This window comes from Magnolia sinica, chromosome 16 (assembly GCF_029962835.1).
Source record: "Magnolia sinica isolate HGM2019 chromosome 16, MsV1, whole genome shotgun sequence".
Lineage (NCBI taxonomy): Eukaryota > Viridiplantae > Streptophyta > Magnoliopsida > Magnoliales > Magnoliaceae > Magnolia > Magnolia sinica.
Window position 1 is genome coordinate 64447918 of NC_080588.1, and position 24704 is coordinate 64472621.

Here is a 24704-nt window from a genome sequence, read left to right on the forward strand (position 1 = left end):
AGTAACCGGAATGTTTAGTTGCCATCCAAGCTGTTGATAAGGTCATAGAGACCTGGATAAAGTGACCACAAAAATATCAACTTCATCCAAAATTTTCGTGGAACACAAGAAGTTTTCAATGGCCAATTACCATCAAAACGGTTGGGCGGCCTGGATGTAAGGAACATGCATCACAGTGGCCCCGCAGTCAGGGATCCACCGAAGCCACGTCGGTGGATCCGGAGAACTACCAACATTGGTGTATCCGTAACTTTCGTATCCACTTTGATGCCCATGTTTTATATCCCCTCCGTCTATCCTGTTTTTCAGCTGATTTCATGGCATGAGCCTAAAAATGATGCGATTTAAATTTCAGATGTACCACACCGTAGGAAATAGTGGTGATTGAATGCCTACGGTTAAAAAATTCTTTGGGTCCACCGTAATGTTTATTTTCCATCCAACTTATTGATAAGGTCACGAAGACCTTTAAAAAAACATAAAATATCAGCTTGATCCAAAACTTTTAAGGCCCCTAGAAATTTTTAATGGTAGCCGTTCAATCACCATTATTTCCTGTGGTGTGGTCCACCTGAGATTTGGATCTGCGTTATTTTCGGACACGTCATAGAATGGGCTGTAAATGGATAGACGGCATGGATATAAAAAAAAATACGGTGGACTCCACAGTCACGGATCCTCCGAGGTTGGAGGTTGGTGGTTCTCCGATCTACCGGATCCGCTACTCGGGTCTTCCGAGAAGTGGGTCCCGTTGTCGGGTTAGTCAGACCATAGACTTTTCTGTTCCGCTGCGGATGGAACGTGTCCTAACTGGACAGGTCAATCAAAATCTCTTGATTCTAGATCTAGACGGTTAAAAAGAGAAGTATAGACGGTACATATAAACGAAAGACCCATAATACTGTATGTGAACTCTCCATCTTTTCTTTTTATTTTTTTCTGGTTCGGGATCCACTCTTGTAACTAGTAACAGATGAATGGTATGGATTACATAAATATTGGTCCCACTCGTCAGAACTGGAAACCCGAGTATCATGTACAAACCTCCGCTGGAGCATCCTATAATTTCGGAAAAGAAACTAAATAGATTCGCGCGATAAGAGATGGAAGAGGTGATTCGCAGTACACGTGACAATGGTTGACACGTGATTGAGATCTGGTCCACGTATCAGTTGAGGATCTATGCGAACGTTCCAGCTCCCAAAATTATATCCAATTTATTTGAAATATGGGCCACATGTGTATGTTGACTACAGACCATGGGCGATTTTCCTTCCAATCGTCCTCTTTCATCATACATGATAGAACTCTTTCCGATCTATATCGTTTTAATTTTTGGGTTATCCGACTTTCACACTCAGCCCCACCTAATGAATGGCCGGGATCTCGTAAACGTGCCACATTCATCTCTTCAATCTCCTCGCGCGAATCTCCCCACAAATGGTAATAGTTCTTCCTTCCGATTCCAATGGAACGGAGTCGGGATCCTCTGTTATTGGTCATCAGGAATTTCCTGTTACCCTAATCGATATTGGTCCACGTCACCACTCAAAAAAAAACAAAAAAACAAAATAAAGCTTCGGACGCCAAACCATTAGGGTAACAGGAAATCCCTGTTGACCAGATAACAGAGGATCCGGACTCGATGGAACGGGGCCTCTGGTTCCGTGAGGGAAGCGGATTGGTTGGTGTACCACACACCGCCGACCTGGCTGATGTGTTGACGTCACCAAGTTCTGTGGGCTCCATCATGAGGTATGTGTTATATCCAAACTTTCCGTCCATTTAGCGAGCTCGCCGTAAGTCTTTTGCCAGAAAATAAGACAAATCCAAAGATCAAGTGGACCACACTGCAAAAAGAAGTGGGGGATTGAACTTCTACCTTTGAAACCCTTTTGGGGTCACGGGAGCTTTCGATCAATATGATATTTGTTTTTCCACTTCATCCAGGTCTGTGTGACCTTACGAATAGATTGGATGGAAAATAAACAAACATTATGATGGGCCCTAAGAATGTTTTAACGGTGAGAATCATTGTCCCACTGCTATTTGTAGTGTGGTCCACTTAAGCTTTGGATATAATTAATTTTTAGGATCATACTCTAAAATGATCTCTTCAAATGAATGAAGGGTGTGGATATAATAAATACATTATTGTGGGGCCCATGTAACTTTGATCTCCTTTGAACCGTTTGTATAACTCGCAGTTCGAGGAGCGTCAGCGCTCGTCTTCGCACGACACGTCCCCAGACCAGCCAGTTCGGTGGTGTGTGGTACACCAGCCAATACGCTTCCTTTGGTAAGTCATCACACCCGCCAAATACGACTCCTTTCTCGTCTCCTGAACAAAACATCAAACACCTTCCACGCCAAAAAATAAAAACTAAAAACAGATATAAAAATAAAATAAAAATAAAAAATAAAGAAGTGGAGGGTATATAATCTCTTCTATTGCGGAAATCTCTCTATTTCTCTCTAAAAATGGCATCTTTGAAGCCTCAAAGGTCTTCTGCAACAGCCCAAACAGAATCCAAAGGATTGGGAAAATCCTCTAAGAAGAAGAAGAAGAGCCGTTTCTCAACAATTGGATGTTTCAAGACCTCATCCGATACCACCGTCGAAATCCCCGACGGATTCCATGCCCTCGAAATGGAATCCAATGTTGCAGGAGATCGTCGACTTCCGGCCCACCTCGTCGTCTTCGTGAACGGCATTATAGGCAGGTCAGTTTTCCGACCAAAAAAAAAAAGAAGAAGAAGAAGAAAGAAACTTCATTTGTGTCGATGCCTAATCCAGCAAAAAAAAAATTCCACCTTTATATGTCATAATCGTGTCATTGAATCATTTGAGTGTTCCATGTCAAATTGCAAACTTTCGTAGATTGATTTCTTTGAAGTTTAAATAGACCCGACGTCAAACATGGCATGTGTGGACGAGCCCTTGGCCATCAGATAGATCGGCCATTCCACGGATTATCCTAACCTTCTTAGTTGATGGCCTGCAAATGTGCACTTTGGGGTCGTTTGGATGCCTGTAAATGGTTTAAGTGGTAAATGATTTACATGTTTAAGTCATTTACAGCCTGTCCTGTTTGGCTGTAAGCTGTAAATGATTGTCTGTGTTTGGATAGCCTGTAAATTGTAGTCCTGTAAATCAAATGTGTCTGAAGGCTGTAATTTACAACCTGTAAATCATTTACAGGCAATTTTCAGCATCCAAACACAGACTTTAAATTATTTACCTGTAAATCATTTGAAGTTACCCCCATTTACAGGCATCCAAACAACCCCTTAGCTGTCCACATTGGATGGGAAAAATTTTCAATTCAGAAGTTTGGACTGTCCGGTTAGTGTGAATTTTTACCATCCACTATGGGACCCACTTGATGAACAGTCCGGATCTTATTTGCATTTGTCAAATTTACTGTTTTAGAGTGTCCGACACAAAAGCATGGGTCCACAACAAACACGTGATGTTTTCTTTTGCTGGAATTGCTTTGAATGATTCCTTTCTTGCCATTAATGAGACGTTGGGTAGCTCAAGAATGTAGTTATAGTGTTTGTCGTTACATTGATAGATTGCATTGTAGGTAAGCATTATTTTGATAGATTGCATTGTAGGGAAGCATTCCTTACATCCAGTGGTTAAAGATATGACCGCTTTGACTTTGATTTTTGTGGCTAAGGATATCTTCCCTGTATAGGCCATTTGACAGGGTTTGCTAGCAAGTTCACCACCTAAAGCAATCATTTTCTATCTCCATTACAAATGGATCTTGTCATCTTCACATGTACATCATCTCCATGGTGATGGTGACTGTTAAGCCCAAACATGATGTGATTGGACTTAGCATTAGTTGTCAGAAAAGGACTTCTGAAAAAGAAAAAGTTGGTTGAAGTACAATGGGCAAATATTGCATCAATCATATAGGAATAGCATCATCCAATCACAGCACTTGTTGAGCTATAGCTCATCCACACGGTGTCCGAACTGACTAAAGCTCCCAATCACCTTAGAGCCTGTTTGGCCGGGCAAATTGGATGGGATTGGATGGTATTAGAGTGGATTGCACGGATTTCAAGGTAATGATAGCTGTGTCAGTGGATTGGTGCAAGATCTGTGGGATTGCTATGTCCTGGGATTGCTATATCCGGTCTGTTTGGCACGCCTGGCCAATCCCGGGATTAAACCTTCCAATCCCTTTCAGTCCATCAAACCAAACACATCCCATGCAATTTTGAAGGGATTAGGGTGGATTGGATGGGATTTAAAGGTAATGATGGTGATGTGAGTGGATTGTCTTAAGATCCATGGGATTGCTATATCCCAGGATCAGGATCCCGTCTTTGTTTGGCACGCCTGGCCAATCCCGGGATCTATCTTCCAATCCCTTCCAATCCCATCCAATCTGCCTGGCCAAACAGGCCCTTAGATGCATGCCACATGTAGGGGATGGTAGGTAGGGAGAGAAAAATGTTGCCATACTTGTGTTTTCTATTTGTGATACATACTCTTTTCTACATCTTTGCCACCGGGAGAGCATATATCTTTTGATGAGTCTTAACATTGTAACCCACTTAGAAACAATGACAAATTATTCTTCTCACAACGAATTCCACCATTTCCCACATTTCATTCTCATGGAGACCATGGGTGGTGAATGGTCACTCGGGTCCTTGGTAACTTTCTTCCATCTTTTTTGAAATCTTTGTCATTGTGGGGAGTGGCTATTATTTGGTGGATGCTTTGATCTAGGGGTGAATCACCCTTGTAGTGGGCAGTCATTACCAGTTTCTTGATATAATTTTTTAGTAAGATCTATCTTTACTTCTCATTAAGAAAAGGAGCATGGATTTATGGAGGCTTGTTCACCTCAATCATGATCTTTGAGTGTAGATTTTCTTCTGCAATTGAGGGTTCACATCTACTTGGAGTTACATGTAGGCTGTAAAGTTTTTATGTCATTGTTCACTATGGGCGCCACTTTAAAATGAGTTCATCTCGTTTTAGCTCATATATTTACGCATTAGAGATTATATTTTTTAGGGATTAAAAATATTCTCAATAACCAATTTATAAACTGCAATCTCTAATGCTTAATACTATCAGCTAAAATGAGATGAACTCATTTTTAAGTGGCGTCCAAATAGGCGTGAAAGCTTTTGTCATCAATGAGAAAGAAGTAATCCCCTTTTTTTTCATAGCTAAGCTGCACTCGAACCTGAGACCTCAATGTTGACACACCCTATCTTCTGTTGAGCTTTGGGGGGCTCGGACCAGAAAAAATAAGTACTACCAAACGCACTTTGCACTGGAATCAGAAAATGCATCCCTAGTTCGTCTTTCTTTAACATTCTGAAAGTATTATTCTTGAATGTTTCCAGCCTTCTTACCTATCACATTTAATATGGTTAACTTCTTTCTTTTAACGTTTCTTTAATGCAGTGCTGCAAATTGGAAATTTGCTGCAAAACAGTTCATCAAGTTATTTCCAGAAGATGTTATTGTGCATTGTGAGTTTTCTCATACTTCCATCGATTTTTTCTCAGCCTCATTTTCTCACAGTAAATGGGCTTCGTTGGGCAACTCTGTGTAGTTGAATACTGTTTTGCTTTTTTTTTTTTTTTTTGAAGGGTAATACTGTTTTGCTATAGATGCTTATCTTAGATTTGGATTTCTTGATTGGCCAGCATTTGAATCCTTCACTTTATCTGGCTTTCTTCACAATACAGAATGCACTGCTAATAAAATCTGAGCTGTTTGGAGAGAAATAAAAGTATTAGGAGGGACAAATTACAAGGGAAGAGAATACTTCACATAGCTTGAGAATGAGAAACCCAGAGAGAACTGCATCGCGGTCTTCTAATACTCAATGGTCAATTACCATTGAGATTATTCTTTAAGCCTACATGGTCTTCTTGGTCTGGCTAGAAACTGCAACCACTGATTGTTATTCACATGCTATAAAGAAGTTAGTTGCATTGTCTACTAGTATGATTGTCATTGATGTTGTTCCTTCTTGGACAGAAAGCCAAAACATCTCATACTGGTACAAGAACCAGGTTATTCTGGTATATGTTTCTGTCTGTTTTGGTCATTTCAGCCAAAATGTTTTTGCAACAAATTTTTTATCTTGATTTTTCTGTTTGTGGCCATTTTTGGCCTTGGTGTTTTGAGCCTTTAAGGGTACAGTAGCTAACAAATCCCTCCCAATCATGGTATTAAAAAACAGTTATGGAATGGTCATTACATAAATGGTAATGGTGGGACCCATTATGTGATACAGGGCCGTAAAACCCGTTCTAGAAAAAAATGGCTCTGTATTACTGGCCCTTTACAGGTCAATATGGGGCTGTAATGGTCTGATTTGGGGCGATACATTTTCTTCCTTCAACAAAATTTTGATGCTTACAAGGCCATAACGGCCATTATGTCCCTTATCATAATGGCCATAAGGCTGTCTGTTATAGCCACCTTTACTATTACTGAATACCTTGCTCTTGCTCCCAATCAAATTGGAGGGTTCAAAATGTGCGAAACCTTTGAAGGAAAGGTTTCCTATTGCCTTCAATTTCTATATCTGTTTACTTCTTTTTCTTTTTCTTTTTTTTTTCTTTTTTTTTAAAAAACCTTTTTCAAATGAACTACCTAAATGACCAAAACACAAAAATGATTCAGTAGGCAAAACATGCACGCCAGAATGGATGACAACCATAGTTAATATCTAAACTAGATTATTATGTCATTGAGGAAAAGGAGCTATGTTCTCATATTTTTCTTCTCTTTTCTTAATAACGATAGTAATTAGTAACCTAATTTGGCTCACTGTGGATTTACAGATCAGATATTTGCCAAACATATTGATTAACATGCTCTAAAGTTTCTTATGCTTTTCTGTCAGTTCTCTTCAGCATCTCCTTGGCATGTATCCTTCTCCTGCAACAAAAGTTCATAAATCTCCTGATTGTTACAAATGCTAGCATTAATTTTAAGGCAGAGCTTTGCTAAGCCCATATGCTTGTGCAATAGAGCTCATGTACACACCACATGTGTCAGCATGGCATGATAGGTCTGGGATCCAGTCCATCTCAGAACAGCCCACTATATTGATGCCCTAGGTGAAGAATTGGATTGATACACAGTTCAGGTGGGCCACAGTTTGCGAAATAAATATATGGCTCCAAATAAACTTAGCTGAACTTTTCTAGCCCATCCACGTGTTTCCAATATTGGGGCCCACAGGCTGATCGGGCCAGATTTTTTTTTTGGGAAAGCATGTACAAGGTTAGACCAACCTGGTGGATGGATTATCTTTCACGTGTGCCATGCTGGCACGTGTGGTGCGTACACGAGCTTTATTGCACACGCATGTGCACATTGCAAAGCTCTTTAAGGCATATTTATATTTCTTGCTCAAGTGGTTTATTCCTAAATGTCAAGATCAAGGTGGTTCAATGAGACTGTTTTTCCTATTTATTGGTTATTGGAAAAATGCAACTTTCTGCCCTGCAGCCTGTGTTACATTATGTGATCTTCCGAAGCATGTCTGCCACCAATTATTAACATGAACTGCATTTCATTACCTTTCACCATGCAGGCAGTGAGTCTAATTGCTCTATGTTGACGCTTGATGGTGTTGATGTAATGGGAGAGAGATTAGCTGAAGAGGTGCGTTTAGTATTTCTCATCTTATGTCAATATTATTTTTGTCCGTGTTGTGTTAACTGCAACTAATGCTTTTCGTGCATGAATCGCCCCATGTGGCCCACACGTAGAGAGTGTTGGATGATTGAAACCATTCATCTTCTGAGTGCTATGGATGGGCCACGGTCTTGTGATCATGCTGAATGGTGCCATTTTTCCCTACCGTTCATGTTCAAGTCCACCAATTGAGGGTCGCAATCATCCGTTCATCATAATTTTTTACTGTAGCACATCTGTTGCTATGCCTATCAGATGGACAGTTCTAATCATTGTTAATTTATACATGTGGGACCTATGGTTGTCAATTTATACATGTGGGACCTATGGGCAATGATGCTGTACGAGGGCGAGTCATGATTGGCACAAAATGGACCTGTAGACCTTACCATTATCAGTCTCACTTATAGATTGGCCTTGAATGATTTCGTAATTCATCGTGCACCTCAATCTAGCAATCGGAATGGTTTATGCTTGTACAAAAGCATTCCTTCGAATTTGAACTTCCATGTCAACTAGTGAGATTTCATATACTGCATTTCAGGTAATATCAGTTATTAAACGCAGGCCAGAACTTCAAAAGATATCCTTTGTAGGTCACTCGCTAGGTGGGTTGATAGCAAGATATGCCATTGGTAGGCTTTATGGACGAAACCCCAGGACAGAACCTTTTGAAGAAAATGGAGACAGTAATGGGGTTGAATGTGGAACTGAACACCCGGAAGAGAAATCAAATGGCAAAATTGCTGGACTGGAGCCCATGAATTTCATAACATTTGCAACCCCTCATCTCGGTTCAAGAGGGCATAGACAGGTGGCTTCACTTACAACTTGCAAAGACATTGAATTTTTAGTTTCAATAAATCTCTTTAGAGGGTTTCATCTATTTCTCTCTTGAGGGGGGTTTTGCGGGCACTTAATCTCTCCTTTTTTATGATGAAATGAACATTTGATTCTATGCATCTTTTGGACTGGTTACAAACCTACACTGACTTTTTCAGACAACATTTTATTACTCTTCTTTTATTTTCCTTTTCTTTTCCAACGACTATCGCCTTCAATGGACCCTATCTCCAGTTCCCCCATTTTTCTCCCCATCTCTTCCTAGCACCTAGCATCCACTCCTCATTTTCTCATTAGGATGAAGCACCTAGCATCATCCACTTCGCATTTTCTCATGAGCTTGTAGTCCAGACTAAGTTCTTATATATCTTTGCAGGTCCCATTGTTTTGTGGCTTTCACATGTTGGAGAAAATGGCGACTCATACTTCACGGATTATTGGGAGAACTGGGATACATCTCTTCCTCAATGACAATGATGAGGGAAGGCCTCCACTTCTGCTTCAGATGGTCAATGACAATGGAGATCTTCAATTCATGTAGGGCTCCATAAATACTGACCATAGAGGAACTGAAATTTCTGTATCATTTTGAAATAAGTTTGTGAGCACACCATCTGACATTCGATTCCTCCTCCTCTTCTTCTTCTTCTTTTTTTTTTCTTTTTTTTTCCCTGCAGGTCTGCTTTGCAATCTTTCAGGCGCCGTGTTGCATACTCGAATTCATGCTTTGACCGTATCCTGTTTAGAAATTAACATTATATATATATATATATATATATATATATATATATATATATATATATATATATATATATATATATATATAAATTTTGACAGAAAAGAACCACTAGCATGCATAAAAAAATTAACTCAGTTGAAAGATATTGTCGGGTGGAAGACATCATCAATCCGTCGTCAGCATGAGCTGCCAAAGGTGAAGTTCTCAACATAAATGTAATATTTTGAAGCCTTTGTTTCATTCATCTCATTATCTTTTCTTTTCCAGCTCCAACATCTTTCAAAGAATGACAAGTATCCACATATTGTAAATGTGGAGGCACCGAAAGTTGACAGTCTTCAGCAGGAAGTCCTTTCAGAATCTGAAGTCAAGACTATTGACTTGGAAGGTTGGTTGTTGCCTTTTTGCTCTGTACTCCCTTTTTGTACTTCTGATTGATCTTTCAAGGAAGTTATTTCCACTTACCTTGCTCTTTTGACTTGAACATAGACAGGTGATGCTATAGGACTTCTGTAATAAAACTATGTTGGAATTATTGCCTTAATATCTGGTTGCGAAGTTTGTTATTAGTATGGGGTAGTGATGACACTTTTGTGATATTCCTTTCATTATATTCTGAATGTCAAGATTTGAAAGCTCAATATGATATCTCAAAGACTGCTATATATAGTTTTAGTAGTATATGTTGTGTATTGATAGTTCTTTTAAACCTTTTGTTTCCATCATTATAGTCTTGGAAGTGTTCTCTTTGAACTGTCGAAGGGCAGAATTGAAAAGTTCATTCTTCATTCACACATTGTCACACAAATATGTGAGTTTCTGTGTATGTGTTCACATGCGGTTGACTTAATGGGAGCTTCCCATGGGGTCAAGCAAAGTTCTACCATGATATCTGTTCAAATATGGACATCCACCCTGTCCATGAATTGACCGGGCCAAGCGAAAAAAAATAAAAAAATCCTCTTCGATGACCCAGGTGGAACATACTAGAAGAAAAACTGGAGATTGAATACCTAGAATTGGGGCCCATCAAATGTTTATATGCCATCCAACCCTGATTTGAGAAAGGACAGAATAATGATGCTGGATTTTTCTTCTTCTTCTTCTTCTTTTTTAAAAGTATGCGGGGTTTAATATCATAAGAAAAAAGAAGGAGAAAGTAGTAAGAGGGCACGAAAGAAGGGGAAAGAAAGAAGAAGGCATGAAGTAGAGTCTCTTTGCTTCGTTGGATATATTAGTTAGTCTCATCAACCAATGTCAGGAGTCACACCTTACTCAAGAACGTGTCATTCACTTCAAATCAGAATTGAATTACATTGACATAGGATCCACTGTTTATAGACTCGATAGAACCTTGTTACATAAATGCTAGAACCCTCTTTCATAAGTGCAAAACTTAATCCTCAACTTCCTAGGACTAACTCATAAATGATAGCAACTTCCAATACCTTCTTACATAAATACTAGGACCCACTTTCATAAATGCAAAGACCTGCGAAATTTAAATAACTTTAACTTCCTAGGACTAACTCATAAATGATAACAACTTCCAATGCCTTGGGACTTTCTAGAACACTAATTAATGAAAAACAAGTTCCTATAGCACTCTAGGTCTTATTAAAAGACCCACTAATACCTTGTTGTTGGGCTCATTTAATGGGTCTTGTGGACAACCATGGACTTTCTTGGGCATACAACTGTACACTTTGAGGCCCATGGGCCTCTTTTTGTCAATTCCTCCCAGCTTGAGAAAACTTGGCTCCGATGATTGAATAGCCTGGTAATGCTCGTACAAATCAGAATTGATTCACAGAAAATACTCTACAGTGATCCACGTATAATCTAAGGGCGATTCTTCCACTTAACTAAAAACTTACGATATCCACCATGCCTTGTGGAAACAATTTGATCATCAAGCACATTGTCACTTTCTTCTACATTTCCTTTAGGTGCTGGGGGAAGGGGGATGGTGCATTCTTCCATCTCCTCATAGTGTCCAAAATATGCTCTCAAGTCTTCAACATTAAAGATAAGACTAAATCAAACATCTGGTGGAAGCTCTAATAAATAAGCATTTTTTCCAAGTTGCTTCAAGATACAATAAGGTCCAAAATTCTTTGAATGAACCTTGTGATAGGTGCCAACTAAATATCTCTTAGGTTGTACGCGAGCAATCACCATATCACCCTCATTAAATTAGGAAGAATGTCAATGAAGATCAGCTTTATCTTTATAACTTTCAGTACTAAGTGCAGTCTTCCAGTGGACGTCATCATGGATTTCTTTGATATGTTGAGAGAATGCTTCAGCATCTTCACTAGTGCGAACAGACACTGGTAAAGGAATCAAATCAATGGACTGCCTAGGATTAATACCATTAGCAATCTCAAAAGGTGATCATTCTGTCATTCGATTAGCAGAGTTATTATATGAAAACTCTGCCCGAGCAAGAATAAGGTTCAAGTTGTAACTTTGTCTCCAACCTTGCATCGTAATAAGGTTTCAATTCGCTACTTCCGTCTGACCATCCGTCTGAGGATGATAAGCAATAGAGTACTCTAGTATGACGGTCATTGTGTAAAAATGTATAGGTATTGGTAAACCCATTATGTTGAACCTTCCGCTCATGTAGCAATGGTCTTTCTAGCAAAATGTGGCTAACTTTCATTGAAATAACATCACATCAAAGGGAGTCAAAATAATATTGTCCCAAAGAAACATTAACTAAGTATTGAGTTCTTACTGGGATCGATGTATCATCTACCCAACCAACTTGGTAAGGTTGCGGGTGCTTTTCCACCTTCAGATTCAACTAAATAACTGGAAGCAACATTCATGCTACTTCTACTGTCAATGGTTACCTTTCAAACTTTTCCTTCACATGCTACATGGGTGTGAAAATATTGGTGCAATGCCAATCCTTCCTCCTCTTAGGGTCTAGATTCTTCAAACTATGAGAATAGTCTTAGGGAAACCTTCCAGTCTTCAACATCTGATTCTCCTAATGATTCAACTTACTGGATCACCTTCAGTTTCTCCTTCATGGTAGTGAATGTTCTTTGTAAGCCACACAACAACATAATGCCCCATTCTGCCACACTTGTAGCATCTTGCTTCGCTATCTTGGTGTGATGTACTATTCATGGGAGCCTTGCCCTTATTGTTGCCATCAAAAGGCTTTTGGTTGTTGACTAAAGTAGGGTTTGAGACACTTACATTGTTACAAGGATCACTGGAAGCAGTTTGGAAAGTAGGGAATCCCCCTGCTATGACTCCACCACACTTCAGCGTCAGGTGGCTTAATTGGGCGTCAATCTTTAAGGCCAACTTATAAGCTTCTTCAAGGCTGGTCAAGCATATAACCACATATTAATGTCCATCTTAATCCTATCCGATACCGACATATAGCCTGTCATTCATCTTTGTTATTTGGCTTTGAATCATCAACTCGTTGAACTTCTCAGTGTATTTCCCTACACTAAAGCTCCTTGTCGAAGTAGAAATAACTCCTTGAAGATGCTTTCTTCATAATCAAGAGGAAGAGACATCTCCTTAAACTTCAATTTCATTTCCTCCCAATCAGTATTGGGAGGTTGATCGAGTTTATAGAGTTTATAGGTAGATCGAGTTTTTCATCTTCACAAAACGAACCCGCTGTTCTTCGGACATGTTGAACTAGTTGAAATAGTCTTCCAAAGGCATTAATTAGCCTTGGAAGGCATGTGGATCAAGCTTTTCGAATTAATCAAAAACTTCTAATTTGACTTCTGTCAATACATCATCAAGTCAATCCCTATAATCCTCACGGTTCTGCTCTGAAATTTGATGAAAATTGCCTGGTGGAATTCTAGCTTCAACACAATGTGGAGGTTTTTGACGTACTGTGGGAGAATGCAGAGTTGATGTGAATCAGAGTATGAGTGGCTGATACTTTGGGCTGATTGTTGCTCATGCCTTCATCATTGTCATTTGCAGTTTCATGCTCTTGAAAGACTTCATCGAGGTTCACGTCACCATCTTTGAGTTCTTGATGAACTTCTTCCGGCTGCTCCGCAAATGTAGGAGACCAAATAATGTCCGTACGTTGGGAGAGGTGTTGCTCTTGTTGTTGTAACTCCAAAAGAAGTTCATCTCGCTGAGATTGTGGGAGTTTAGGAACATATGGTTGCCCACTCCGAGCAGACATCTTCCCACAAGAATTTTGAGAAATCAGAAACTTGCTTTGATGCCAAAATTGATGTACAACGGACGAAATAATGGTGATGAATTTTTTGAAGGGATGCAGGGTTTAATATCATAAGCAAGAAAGCGGAAGGGGAAAGAAAGAAAAAGGTATGAAAGAAGAAGGGGAAAGAAAGAAGAATGTATGAAAGAAGGAGAAAGAAAGAAGATATGAAGTAGAGTCTCTCTACTTCTTTGGATATCTTAATTAGAGTCTCACCAACCAATGCAAGGAGTTACACCTTACTTAAGAACTTTTCATTCACTTCAAATCTGAATTGAATTACATTGACATAGGATCCACCATTGATCGACTCCATAGAACCTTCTTACATAAATGCTAGAATCCTCTTTCATTAATGCAAAACTTAATCTTCAACTTCATAGCTCTCCTGGCCGTTTGGTGGTCTATATGGGAAGAAAGGCATGGGAGGTGCTTCAGGGATGTTTCCAATTTGGTGGAATTCCTAGTGTGCAAGGTCAAACGGATGATGATAGAATGGGCTTCTAATGTAGATAATCTCAAGGGTTGTAACTTTCTTTTCATTGGAGTTTAGGTGGTTCGCTCTCTCAGCGGCCCTGCTCCCTTTGTATTTCCTCTCTTCTTTTAATACAATTCAGTGATCTTTCAATAATAAAAAAAAAAACTTAATCTTCAACTTCATAGGACTAACTCATAAATGGCAACAACTTCCAATATCTTCTTACATAAATGCTAGAACCCTCTCTCATAAATGCTGCAAAGGCTTGCGAAATTTAAATAACTTCTACTTCCTAGGACTAACGTATAAATGATAACAATTTCCAATGTCTTAGGACTTTCTGAAACTAATAGATGAAAACAAGTTCCCATTGTACTCTAGGTCTTACTAGAAGACCCACTAATACTTTGTTGTTGGGCGCATTTGATGGGTCTTATGGACAGCCATGAGCTTTCTTGGGCCTACAGTTGTACACTTTGAGGGCCATGGGCCTGTCTTCATCAAACTTGTTCATTATGTGCTGCCCAAATGGATGAAGGGACTAAAAAAAAAACATTCCAAAGCTCAAGTGTGCCTCAAAACTTGATTTTAGAGGTCTTTGGCAAATTTCACATTGTTCCTTGTGTTGTGACCCACTTGAGTTTTGGATCTAACTAATATTTGGTGTGGCCCATTTTCATGATGGCCAGAATCTGATGCACAGTTCAGATGCAAAACACACATCACGATGGAACCCACAACCACTCGAATGTACGGTACAATCAACCTTACTAAAATGCTTACCCTGCACACATCATAGCCTTATACCAGCTATTTAGGATTGGCTTGTTCAATTATATCTTGATGTATCTATAAAGTTAAGTCATATTCAAAGAGGGGTTTCTCTATAGAGGATGGCTATAGGAAAGAAGGCCAATCTAAGGATGGATTGGATCATCTGATCAATATGATTTTTGCTTGGTAGCTTATGAAATGTGTTCCAGACTTCAATTGTTTAGATTGATTGATTGGACTATCCAAGTGAACAAATGCAACTAGGAGCACTATAGCCCAGCTCTTTAATATAATATAATATATATATATATATATATATATATATAGCCCAGCTCTCTAATATAATATAATATATATATATATATATATATATATATATATATATATATATATAAATTCTCTTCTGTGTACTTGCATTGTAGTGTATTTGAGTATGAGAATGCCCATATATTCAGTTAGTTGTCTTATGGTGCACCATATCCTTGGAGATAATGGTGCATATTTTAGAATTGATTTGCATTTGTTTTGAGCTTAACTTTTGTAACAAGTGGTTTATAAGTAAGAGCAAGTAGAGGGAGAGAGATGAAGAAAATATTCTCCTCTGTTCTCTCTTCTCTCTCTACATCTTCCACAATGTATTCTCTTGAGTATAACATGGTATTAAGAGTCATGATGCCTTCCTTCTTTCAAATGTCTATTGTTTTTCTTTCCTACCTTTTCCTTTCTTAGAACCACGTCATGAAGTTTTAAAGGGCTTGTCCTCACTGACGATCAAATGGCCTATCTAGAACTGTTCAAAAATAAAATGGTCGTCATGTGTCAGCAACTAGTGAAAGTGCTGCCAGATCGTCTTCTAGCCACCGGAAGTGCTGCTAGCTCATCATACAGCCATTGAAAGTGCTGCTAGAACATTCTAAAACCACCGGAAGTGCTCTCTGAACATTCTACAGCCACCGGATGTTTCCAGAATGTTATCCAGCCACTGGAAGTGTTGGCCATCGGGAGAGTGACAAGTCCTTTGACAGCCACCATAAATGTCCATGACTCACATCTCAGCCACTAGTAGTGCCTACGATTCAAATCCAAACCACCACAGTCATCGAAAGTATTGCCAACTTCTCCTGCAGTCTCCAGAATCATCAGCAAGCTTGGCATGTGTGATATACATGCTTCAGTTTGAGGGGAATGTTAGAATACACAATCTTTGGTGAATGCGCATTGTAGTGTATTTGTGTGAGAGTGCACATATATTCAGTTGTCTTGTGGTGGACCATATCCTTGGAGATAATGGTGTATCTTTTAGATTTGATTTGCATATGTTTTGAGCTTATCTTTTGCGACAAGTGGTCTTTAAATAAGAGCAAGTAGAGGGAGAGATGAAGAAAAAAAAAAAAAAACTCCTCTCTTTTCTTCCCCTTCATATCTTCCACAATGTAGTCTTTTGAGTTGAACATGCACACACACTTATAGGGTCCTGTGCCTGGGATTCTTTATATCATGGAAACACGCACGCACACACACACACATACTTATGAGAGGAATTATAGGGTCTTGTGCCCAGGATTCTATGTATTGTGGACCATCATTTTGTGATCCAAACAATTTATCTTATGGGCAATGCGGTGGATAATGGATGTCCTGAAACTCTTGTAGAAAGGAAGATCCTATTCCTCCAATCCACACACACAGAGACATGTATCAATTATGGGAGGAATTATAGGGTCCTGTGCCCAGGATTCTATATATCATGGACCATCGTTTGGTGATCCAAACAATTGATCTGATGGGCACCACTGTGGAAAATGGATTACTCTGCTAGAAAGTATGATCATATTCATCCAAATTTTCAACTATTTTCTGTTGAATGGGTGCGTTGTTATATTTTCTCCTTAGCCATTTGTTTGTAGATGATGGATCAAAGGGCTAGGCTGTTCCAATTTGGAAGATTTTTTAGGCATCCCCCTTCATAGTGAAGCCCAACAGATCAACGGTTAGGATCATGAAACCCTGATACCACATGTATGGAATCCTATGGGTCACCAAATTGCATCGTTGCTGATGAGTCTGCAATTCCTCTTGGAAGAAATACAAGTGACTAGTACATATTATACCTTCACTAATACATATCTCAGTGTGTCTGCACAAAAACATTTCTAGGTGAAAATCACCTAAAAGAAAGTTAATATCATATCTATATCGTTTATCACGGTAGGCTGCTATGGAAAAATTGAAAAGTATGCTGAGTATCCATATGGGTAAAAATATGTATCGTTACCCTTCTATGTGTGAGATTATCATTGCTATGCATCATATTGAAATTACACTGAATGCCCATGCAAGAATACCAACGTAACTATTTCTCTCATTAATGGTGAGTGTTACTTGTAGTGTATCTAGAAGTTCTTGTTCATACATGATGCGGGCAAGTCCTCTATGATGGACCTTTGAGGATTCGGGCAATATCAAGTATAAATAGCTCTATAAGCTGCCACTGTTACATGAACAAGAGGGATTATGGTATCCTTGATCCAGGTGTTGTGCAGTATACTAAGGTTCTCAGTTTGTCAAATGAAGCTCATGTTTAAGTGGATCCAGACCATTGGTCTGTTGGGCCCTTTTATGACAGTCAGTCCTAACCTTTTGATGTGTGGCATACAAATAGATGACTAAGAAGATTAATGCAGCAATTGTCCAGACTCAAAAAAGGCCCAAGATTCATCACTGGGAACTACCCATTTTGGGAGGGATTTGAGGCATGATCCATCCATGTTTAGGCACAAGTACAGACTGATGGTTCAAAAAGCGATTCTTGAACCATGGCCCCCCACTTCTGAGTACTATAAACCAGAGTATACTGTGCAGAGCCTCAGAACAAGGATGCTATAATTCCAAGTGGTGCCCATGGTTCAGTTATCCAGACCGTTGGTCCAATGCATTGACCATAGATGGACCATCACCGAAGAATTTCCCAGATAGAAAGCTCCCAACAACCAATCTTGTGTCCTTTTCAGTTCAATATCCATTGCTGTGCTTTTCTTCTCAAATGTGAGGTTTCAAACCACAAATTGAAACATTAAGATTGCCCTACCTTATATATCTTTTGGGGCATGGTGCATCAACACTACATTGGGGTGTAATAAATCCATGGTCTGGATGTGTGAACCATGGGGTCCTCTTCTTCAACTGAAAACCCTAGTAGATCATGTCATATAATTCCTTAGTCTGAAGATACTCATTTCCATTAAACAAAATGCTGAATGATTTTCTTCCACTAATTTTTTGAACTCTCTTAAGTGGATAGTCTCATGCTTTTCTCGTTGGCTTTTGATGATGTAGAGGCAATGATCAGAGGCCTCAATAAAGTGAGTTGGGAACGTGTAGATGTCAGCTTTCGCAAAAGTAAACAAAGATATTTTGCCCACAGTACCATTCAGGCAAGTCGGTGCTTCTCCTAAATCTCATCAAGTATGCCATGAGTATTATCTTCTTCTGCCATGACTTCATCTGTTGTTCTTCGGATCCTTTAATGAGGAATTATAGGGTCCTGCTCATCTGCAAATGTACCATTTTCTGTTGCATAGGATTCCCCATCTTTGCAGCCTGTGGTTCAGTAATCCAAACCATTATTTGATGGCCCTCCTTGTGGATAAGGGATGCCCTAGAAATCTCCCAGATTGAACAATCTCAACTCTTCCATGTTTGGCACTTCTTCCACTGATGTAAACTGTAATTGTACTTCTTCTCAACTATCTATTTGCTGACCGCCGATAGAAGAGCTGTGACTGTCTAATCTGGACTATTTCTGGGGAGCCCCCCTTATCCAGAGAGTATACTATCTGGTCAATGATTTGGATCACTGAAACATGGACCGAAAATGCTGGGAAACCCGTCCATCAACAAACTGTACGTTGGCTGATGAACAGGAGCTGCAGTCTCTTTGATTAGATGTGTCTTCGTAAACTTAGGTGTGGTAGTAGTTTCTTGTTCGATAAGTTAGCAAATGACTGATCTGATAATTATGTCACTTTGGTGCATAAATGTAAGATGCTACAAGCCATTGTTCCTTTTAAATGGACTGCCTGCATTTTGAGTCAAAAGCTGTGGAAACAAATACCTTTTGCTGAATGATAGATTAACAGCATCTGACATCTTTATGTTGAGCATCTCCCCTTTTAGCTATGTTTGTGATTTTAAATGCATCAAAAACTTCGGGGGTTTTTACTAGCTTTTGGCTGCACTTATAACAGAGTTTGGAACATCAGTTTAATCAAAAGAGGCAATGACTAAATATAATGTTGCTTCCTAGTATTCATTTGGAGGAAGTGGCATGGTTCAAAATATCATCCAATAAGACTAGGTTTCGCTCAAGACACATCGGTTTCAGTCCCCACTGGATTGAGTTGCAGGCCGTGTGACATAAAACCAACAAACTCAGTCCAAGTCACACTGAGTCTTACCCATACCACCCAAATCACAACCAGTTGCATAGTGTAACTCATTCAACAAGTTTAAAGGTTGGGTTCCATTGGAGATCCCATTTCTTTTGACATATTTCTTGGTTTAAAGCTAAGGGAGGAAAGAAAAAAAGTGACTTTGGGGATTCCGTTGCTTCGAAGAAACACAACTGGTTCTTCAAATTTGTGATATGAATCTTTTGGGAAAGGTCCTTTTGGGTTTATTAATGATTTTTTTTTTTTTTGGGGGGGGGGCTTTTTCTGTTTTAAAACAAATTTAAATCACAGATCCTTGGATTTGTGTTTAGATTAATGGATCCACAATCCGTTTTTTTAATCATTTTTGTTTAAACTAATTCTGAATTTTTTATTTAAACTTATATAATTGTTCATCTAAACTCATCTGTTTTTATTTTTTCGATTTTCCTGTTTTTAATGATTTTAAAATTTTAAAATAATTCTTTAATATTTTTATGCCTTGGTTTAGCAATTTGTCCAGTTTTCAGATGAGGTGTATTGGTTTTGTCAATACAGTTGGGTTTTGCTGATACAAGTACAACCACCATGATTCACACTCTGAAACTGAGTTTCTAATTTTTGGGCTAACGTCAGAACATGAGCCGATGCAAGACACGTACCAAATATGTCACATAATTGTCATGGTGGAGCCCATAGAGCCTTTGTCAGATAGTTTCCTTAATCAGATGCTTCATGCGGGCTACGCACATAGAAGAGGAGAGGTCGGAGTAGGCTAGATGGATTAAAAGAAGTAAAAAGAAGCGGTCCAGCCTGTGCCGCGCACGGTGCCTTTTTAGATAAATTTCTAAACCGTCCCTTGCCAAGCAGCTATAGTTTTAACGACAATTATAGCCTCTAAATCTAATAACGAAAGCTTCTAAGACTAATTGCTAGGGTAAAAATGACCAAAACTATTGGTGTTATATATAGTATAGCTTAGATCCTTACTCTTGCTCGGGTGGTAGACTCTCAAGAGTTTCAACACCCGGTCAAGGGTTCGAGTATCCATAGGTGGTGAAATTCCACTAGTGTGAGTGCGTCGGGTGTGTGTGCATGTGTGTGTGTGTGTGTGTGTGTGTGTGTGTGTAGTATTGCTTGTGTTAAAGATCATATTTTTATATAAATAGTGGGTTATCAGAAAATTTTTAATCTCTATCAAAAAATTGATCCATATACATGATTACTATTAGAGTTTTTTATTTCAATTAGCCCCTCCCTGTTTTCTATACTACAGATAAACCCCTCCCTTTCCCATATTTGTGAATAACCCCTTGCATTTTTCAACGTTGCATCAAATGCCCCATTTCGTCACTTCAGAATTGAATCAAGTTAGTTTAGATAGGAAGTGGCCATTTGCCTCCACTTTAAATAACGTGCTTTACTTTAACCTCAAAACTCACAAAATTTCCCAAAATGAGGGTTGGTTAACGGCATTGCTTGGGGGCAACCCTTAATATTAACTAAAATGAGATGAACTCATTTTAATGTGGATCATGGCTGTAGTTTCTTCTTAACTGCCTGTTTTTAGTGACAAATGAGAAGCCTAGGATTCTCCAATCGAGGAGGTTTCTGGGCATGGTCCATCTAACACTGGGCCCCCAACAAGCCAATGGTCTGGATCGAAAAACCCTAGCATGCTATGCATATCAGCAAGTGAAGGATCCTTCATGACTCTTCATTTCAAATTACACTATTGGAATGACTCATTCTCTTATCTCATTTTACACAGGTAAAGACTTACTGTATAAATTCGGATGGGGCCGATGTCATTTTCCACATGATTGACAATTTTTTACTGTAAGGAAGTTATTTCTTCAGCTTAAGAGGATATGATGTTATTATTTTGCAAGCAGCCATCAGAAATGGCAAGGAGAAGCGTCTCATCATCTTCCTCTTCTTTTTTCCTTCCTAGAGTTGTCAAAATAGGCATAATAGGCGCTTTGCTGGTGTAATGTTAGATTTTTTTTTATTTTTTCCTTCTTTCTTTCTTTCTGTTCATTTCTTTGTTGTTGTAAGATAGATTGTAAATACTAGTTTTGATGACGCATTTCCGATTGGAATATTGTGAGGTTGGATTGCACATTGGTATCTATAAGGCTTTTCCTTGTAGACAAATCTTTAATGTAGAAGGCTAGCAAGTTGGCCATGCTGTGATGCTTTTGTTCCCATTACAAAGCAGGTCATGTACATGCCACACGTGTGCCAGCATGGCACATTGGTACTAGATGCAAATCCATTCATCATAGGCATACTGATGACACTACGTAGATGTTCTTGCCTAAGAATCAGGTTAGTCGACTAGTCAGGTGGGCCGCTGTATATGAAATGAATTTATGGATGAAAAGACCATGGCTTTGTTTTCTTGCCCATCAAACTATTTCAATCATCATGGTCCACATGCCGAATGGACCAGGTTTATATGTGGTAAAGAACAACTACCTGATGGACAGCTTGGATATTGCACCTGTCGGAGCATCGGTGCGTGGGGTACATGACCTTGTACAGACGCGTCGATAGGGGTGTACGTCGAGTCGAGCTGGCCTCAGCTCAACTCGGCTTGGCCACTAGCTGACCTCAGCTTGAACTCGGCTTGGCTCGGTTTGGTCAGCAATTCGGGCCAAGTTCGAGCCAAGATCAAGCTGAGTTCGTCATTAAGGCATTTTCACAAACACTTGGACTGCACCTTCAAAATCTCACTGTAATTCAAATAGCAGCAATAGTTTTACAGGTATTTTATCAAACACCTAAGCAATATAAAAATCAAGAAAAAAAGGTGTTGGTTTCATATATATACCTTCCTTGCCACCAGCCACACTTCTTTGAGTCATTTCATCAAACACTTGGTGAGCAGCATCAATATCAAAGTAACCGTGTCGCCGAGCTGGTTTGATCCGAGTTCAATTTGAGCTGGGTTCGATCCGAGTTGAGTCGAGTTGGGGCCAGCTCGAACTCGGCTCGAACTCATTTTCGATCTTAAAAAATTAGCTTGACTAGGCTCGAACTCAGCTATGAATCAAGTCGAATCAAGCTTTTTCAAGTTGAGTTGAGCGAGCTAACCAAGCTAGCTCAGTTCGTGTACACCCCTACGCGTCGGCTTAGCAAAGCTGGTTGTTCTTTTTTCAATTTTATTTTTTCTTTTTTAATCCACCATAGTTTTTCATAACAATATTTAAGGGTGTTGGTGTTACATAATTAGAGCTTTGCCAATTCCATCATGGACGTGTTGTTTGAGAGATCAAAACCCACATCTCAGCCTAGATAGTGATAGCTTCTGCTACTAAATTACATTGTACTTACATGCTAAATATCTTACTTTATAATACTTGTAATTAACTATTTTAAATATTCTTTATAATTACAAATATAATAATTTATATTTATTAAAATTGAATTTTGTTAGAGTTTTCTGGTTTTTAAACTATGACTGGCCATCAATTAAGTATACTAATTTATAATTACAATTACTCATTAACTTGCCACCAATTGAAGGATTGGAAGTTTAAAACTCTCCCAAAAGGGGTTTTTTGGGTGCATGGGTCTCTATAGTAGGCCCATCAAATCAATGGCCTTGATCAATTGAGCATGCATTGCACTTTTGCAGAATGAATACCAGGGAAGGAGATGTTTCGTTGAACCTAGGGTTATATGCTTCGTGTGGGAAAGCAATAGACTAGTAGAAAAGACAACCCGTCGGACGATCCTGACCATTAAGGCTTAGAATTTTTTAGCCCAAGCCCATCCCTTGGGAAACTGGGAAGGCCAGGCCGTGGGAAACTGGTAATTGGACAGAAATCCTCTACAACACATGTTGTATGCAACTGATCAAACGCCTAAGCTCTGTGATCCCGTACCATGTTGTGCATGTGAAATCCACTCTATCTATCAGATGCATCTTCTCATTCTCTCGGTATATATCTAAAACCAGGCAAACAAAACTCAGGCTAGCCAAACCACTGGCCATCATGCCGAAAACCTCAAGTTCAAGCAATGTGGTGATGTATCTGAGTTTTGGATGAGGGGGATTTTGGAGTATCTGCTCATCCTAGTCAACCACACCTGATGAATGGGTTGGATATGGTATAATAACCCCATGGTGGGTCCTGTCCATAGAATTATTATTAGTGTTTCCGCTCTATTATTATTGTGGTGTAGCCTACTTGAGTTGTAAATCCAGCTTTATCTCCAATGTGGTGTCATCTCATTGGGTTGCATAAGTTAAACTTTCTCTAATAGGCATATGCATGTCAATGGTATACCAACCACATTGGAGGGAGGATTTTTGTAAGGTGGAGAATACTACAATCTGGGAAATTCTCAATATATAAAAGATACATGATCGAAAATGCAAATAACTTAGTAGCTATTTGCATATCCTAAAATCTAATTAATATTAATATATACAAATATAATAAATACTAAGATCAAATCAAATATCAATTTAATTTACACCATCTAATAATTTTCTTACACAAATGATAACTTTAACTATTTTATCATTGATCTCACATTTGAAATATAATTATTTTATTGTGGGCTTTATATTTAACAAATGCACATAAAAATATTTTTTTCCTATTTATATTATTATTGAACGGAATTCATGATAATAATAATTTTACCAGTTTGGTGAGGATTTGGTCCCTTGTCCACGAACACAGGTATCTGAAATTTTACCTACTTTAAAATACATGCATGTCTATGGGTGCAAAGGCAATGTACGGTGTCTCATCCATTACACACAAGCACATCAATCCAGACCGTCCAAAACACAAGGCTCTATATGGGTGAAGCATACCCCGAAATTCACACTGATTGGACGGCCCTGATCATCAAATGATGGGTATCAAAGGGCAGCTAAAACTTAAATTCTCAGCGGGACAAATTAAGGGAGCAAAATCAGATGGTCACGATGTTGGCTCTATGCTCCATCCATCCACCAAAATGCAGCCGAATATATGGACGGGTACATTGGTGCCACGTGTAAATCGGTCAGGAACAAACAGAGAATATTTTTTTGCTGGTTGATAATGCGTAAGAAATATGTAACGGTACTCTCTCTCTCTCTCTCTCTCTCTCTCTCCCTTCTGAGCCATTGTATTTTCTATTTTACGGACAGCTACCTTCTGACACTACACAGATAGACCATCTTCCTTGGGAATCAAGATATTCCTTCCAAACGAGATAAACAGTGAGTGAGAGTTATCTGATCAATGGATGATCTACCCACCTTCATCTTTTACAATTTGGGTCCACAAGTCTTTAATCCAGACCATTGCTGTCGGGTCCTAAAGTAGCTTGACAGTATCCATAAAATCTCCCACACGTTAGAAGATCATAGCCACCAACCTTGTACTTTTTTAAAAAAAATCGATGAATCTGGACCGTTGCTGCATATCTTCTTAATGGTATATTAGTAGGCCACATGTTGAAAGGTTAAGAAGTCTTTATTGGAGATTTTTCAGGCATGGTCCA

General features: G+C 39.0%; 1 protein-coding gene across 3 annotated transcripts; it reads left to right on the forward strand.

Moving 5' to 3' along the window:
* The first annotated feature begins 2228 nt into the window (after positions 1-2228).
* LOC131229742 (putative lipase ROG1) lies at positions 2229-21294 on the forward strand. Of its 3 annotated transcripts, none has more exons than XM_058225755.1 (10): positions 2236-2723; positions 5446-5513; positions 7598-7668; positions 8246-8515; positions 8921-9081; positions 9222-9277; positions 9426-9478; positions 9551-9671; positions 18097-18225; positions 20962-21294. In XM_058225755.1, the coding sequence occupies exons 1-9, from the start codon at positions 2482-2484 to the stop codon at positions 18213-18215; spliced, it is 1161 nt and encodes a 386-aa protein (XP_058081738.1). In that variant the 5' UTR covers positions 2236-2481; the 3' UTR covers positions 18216-18225; positions 20962-21294. The 3 variants fall into 3 exon arrangements, with proteins under 3 accessions (XP_058081739.1, XP_058081738.1, XP_058081737.1); XM_058225754.1 differs by having other exon boundaries at positions 2239-2723; positions 18097-18194; XM_058225756.1 differs by lacking the exon at positions 18097-18225 and having other exon boundaries at positions 2229-2723.
* The last annotated feature ends 3410 nt before the right edge of the window (positions 21295-24704 follow it).

Bases quoted from the DNA above. Each gene is read 5' to 3' on its own strand.
- LOC131229742 (XM_058225754.1), top strand. From the start codon at position 2,482: ATGGCATCTTTGAAGCCTCAAAGGTCTTCTGCAACAGCCCAAACAGAA. The intron at 9,278-9,425 runs GTATCCTGTTTA...CTCAGTTGAAAG, and splicing joins CTCGAATTCATGCTTTGACC to ATATTGTCGGGTGGAAGACA. The intron at 9,479-9,550 runs GTGAAGTTCTCA...TTTCTTTTCCAG, and splicing joins GTCAGCATGAGCTGCCAAAG to CTCCAACATCTTTCAAAGAA.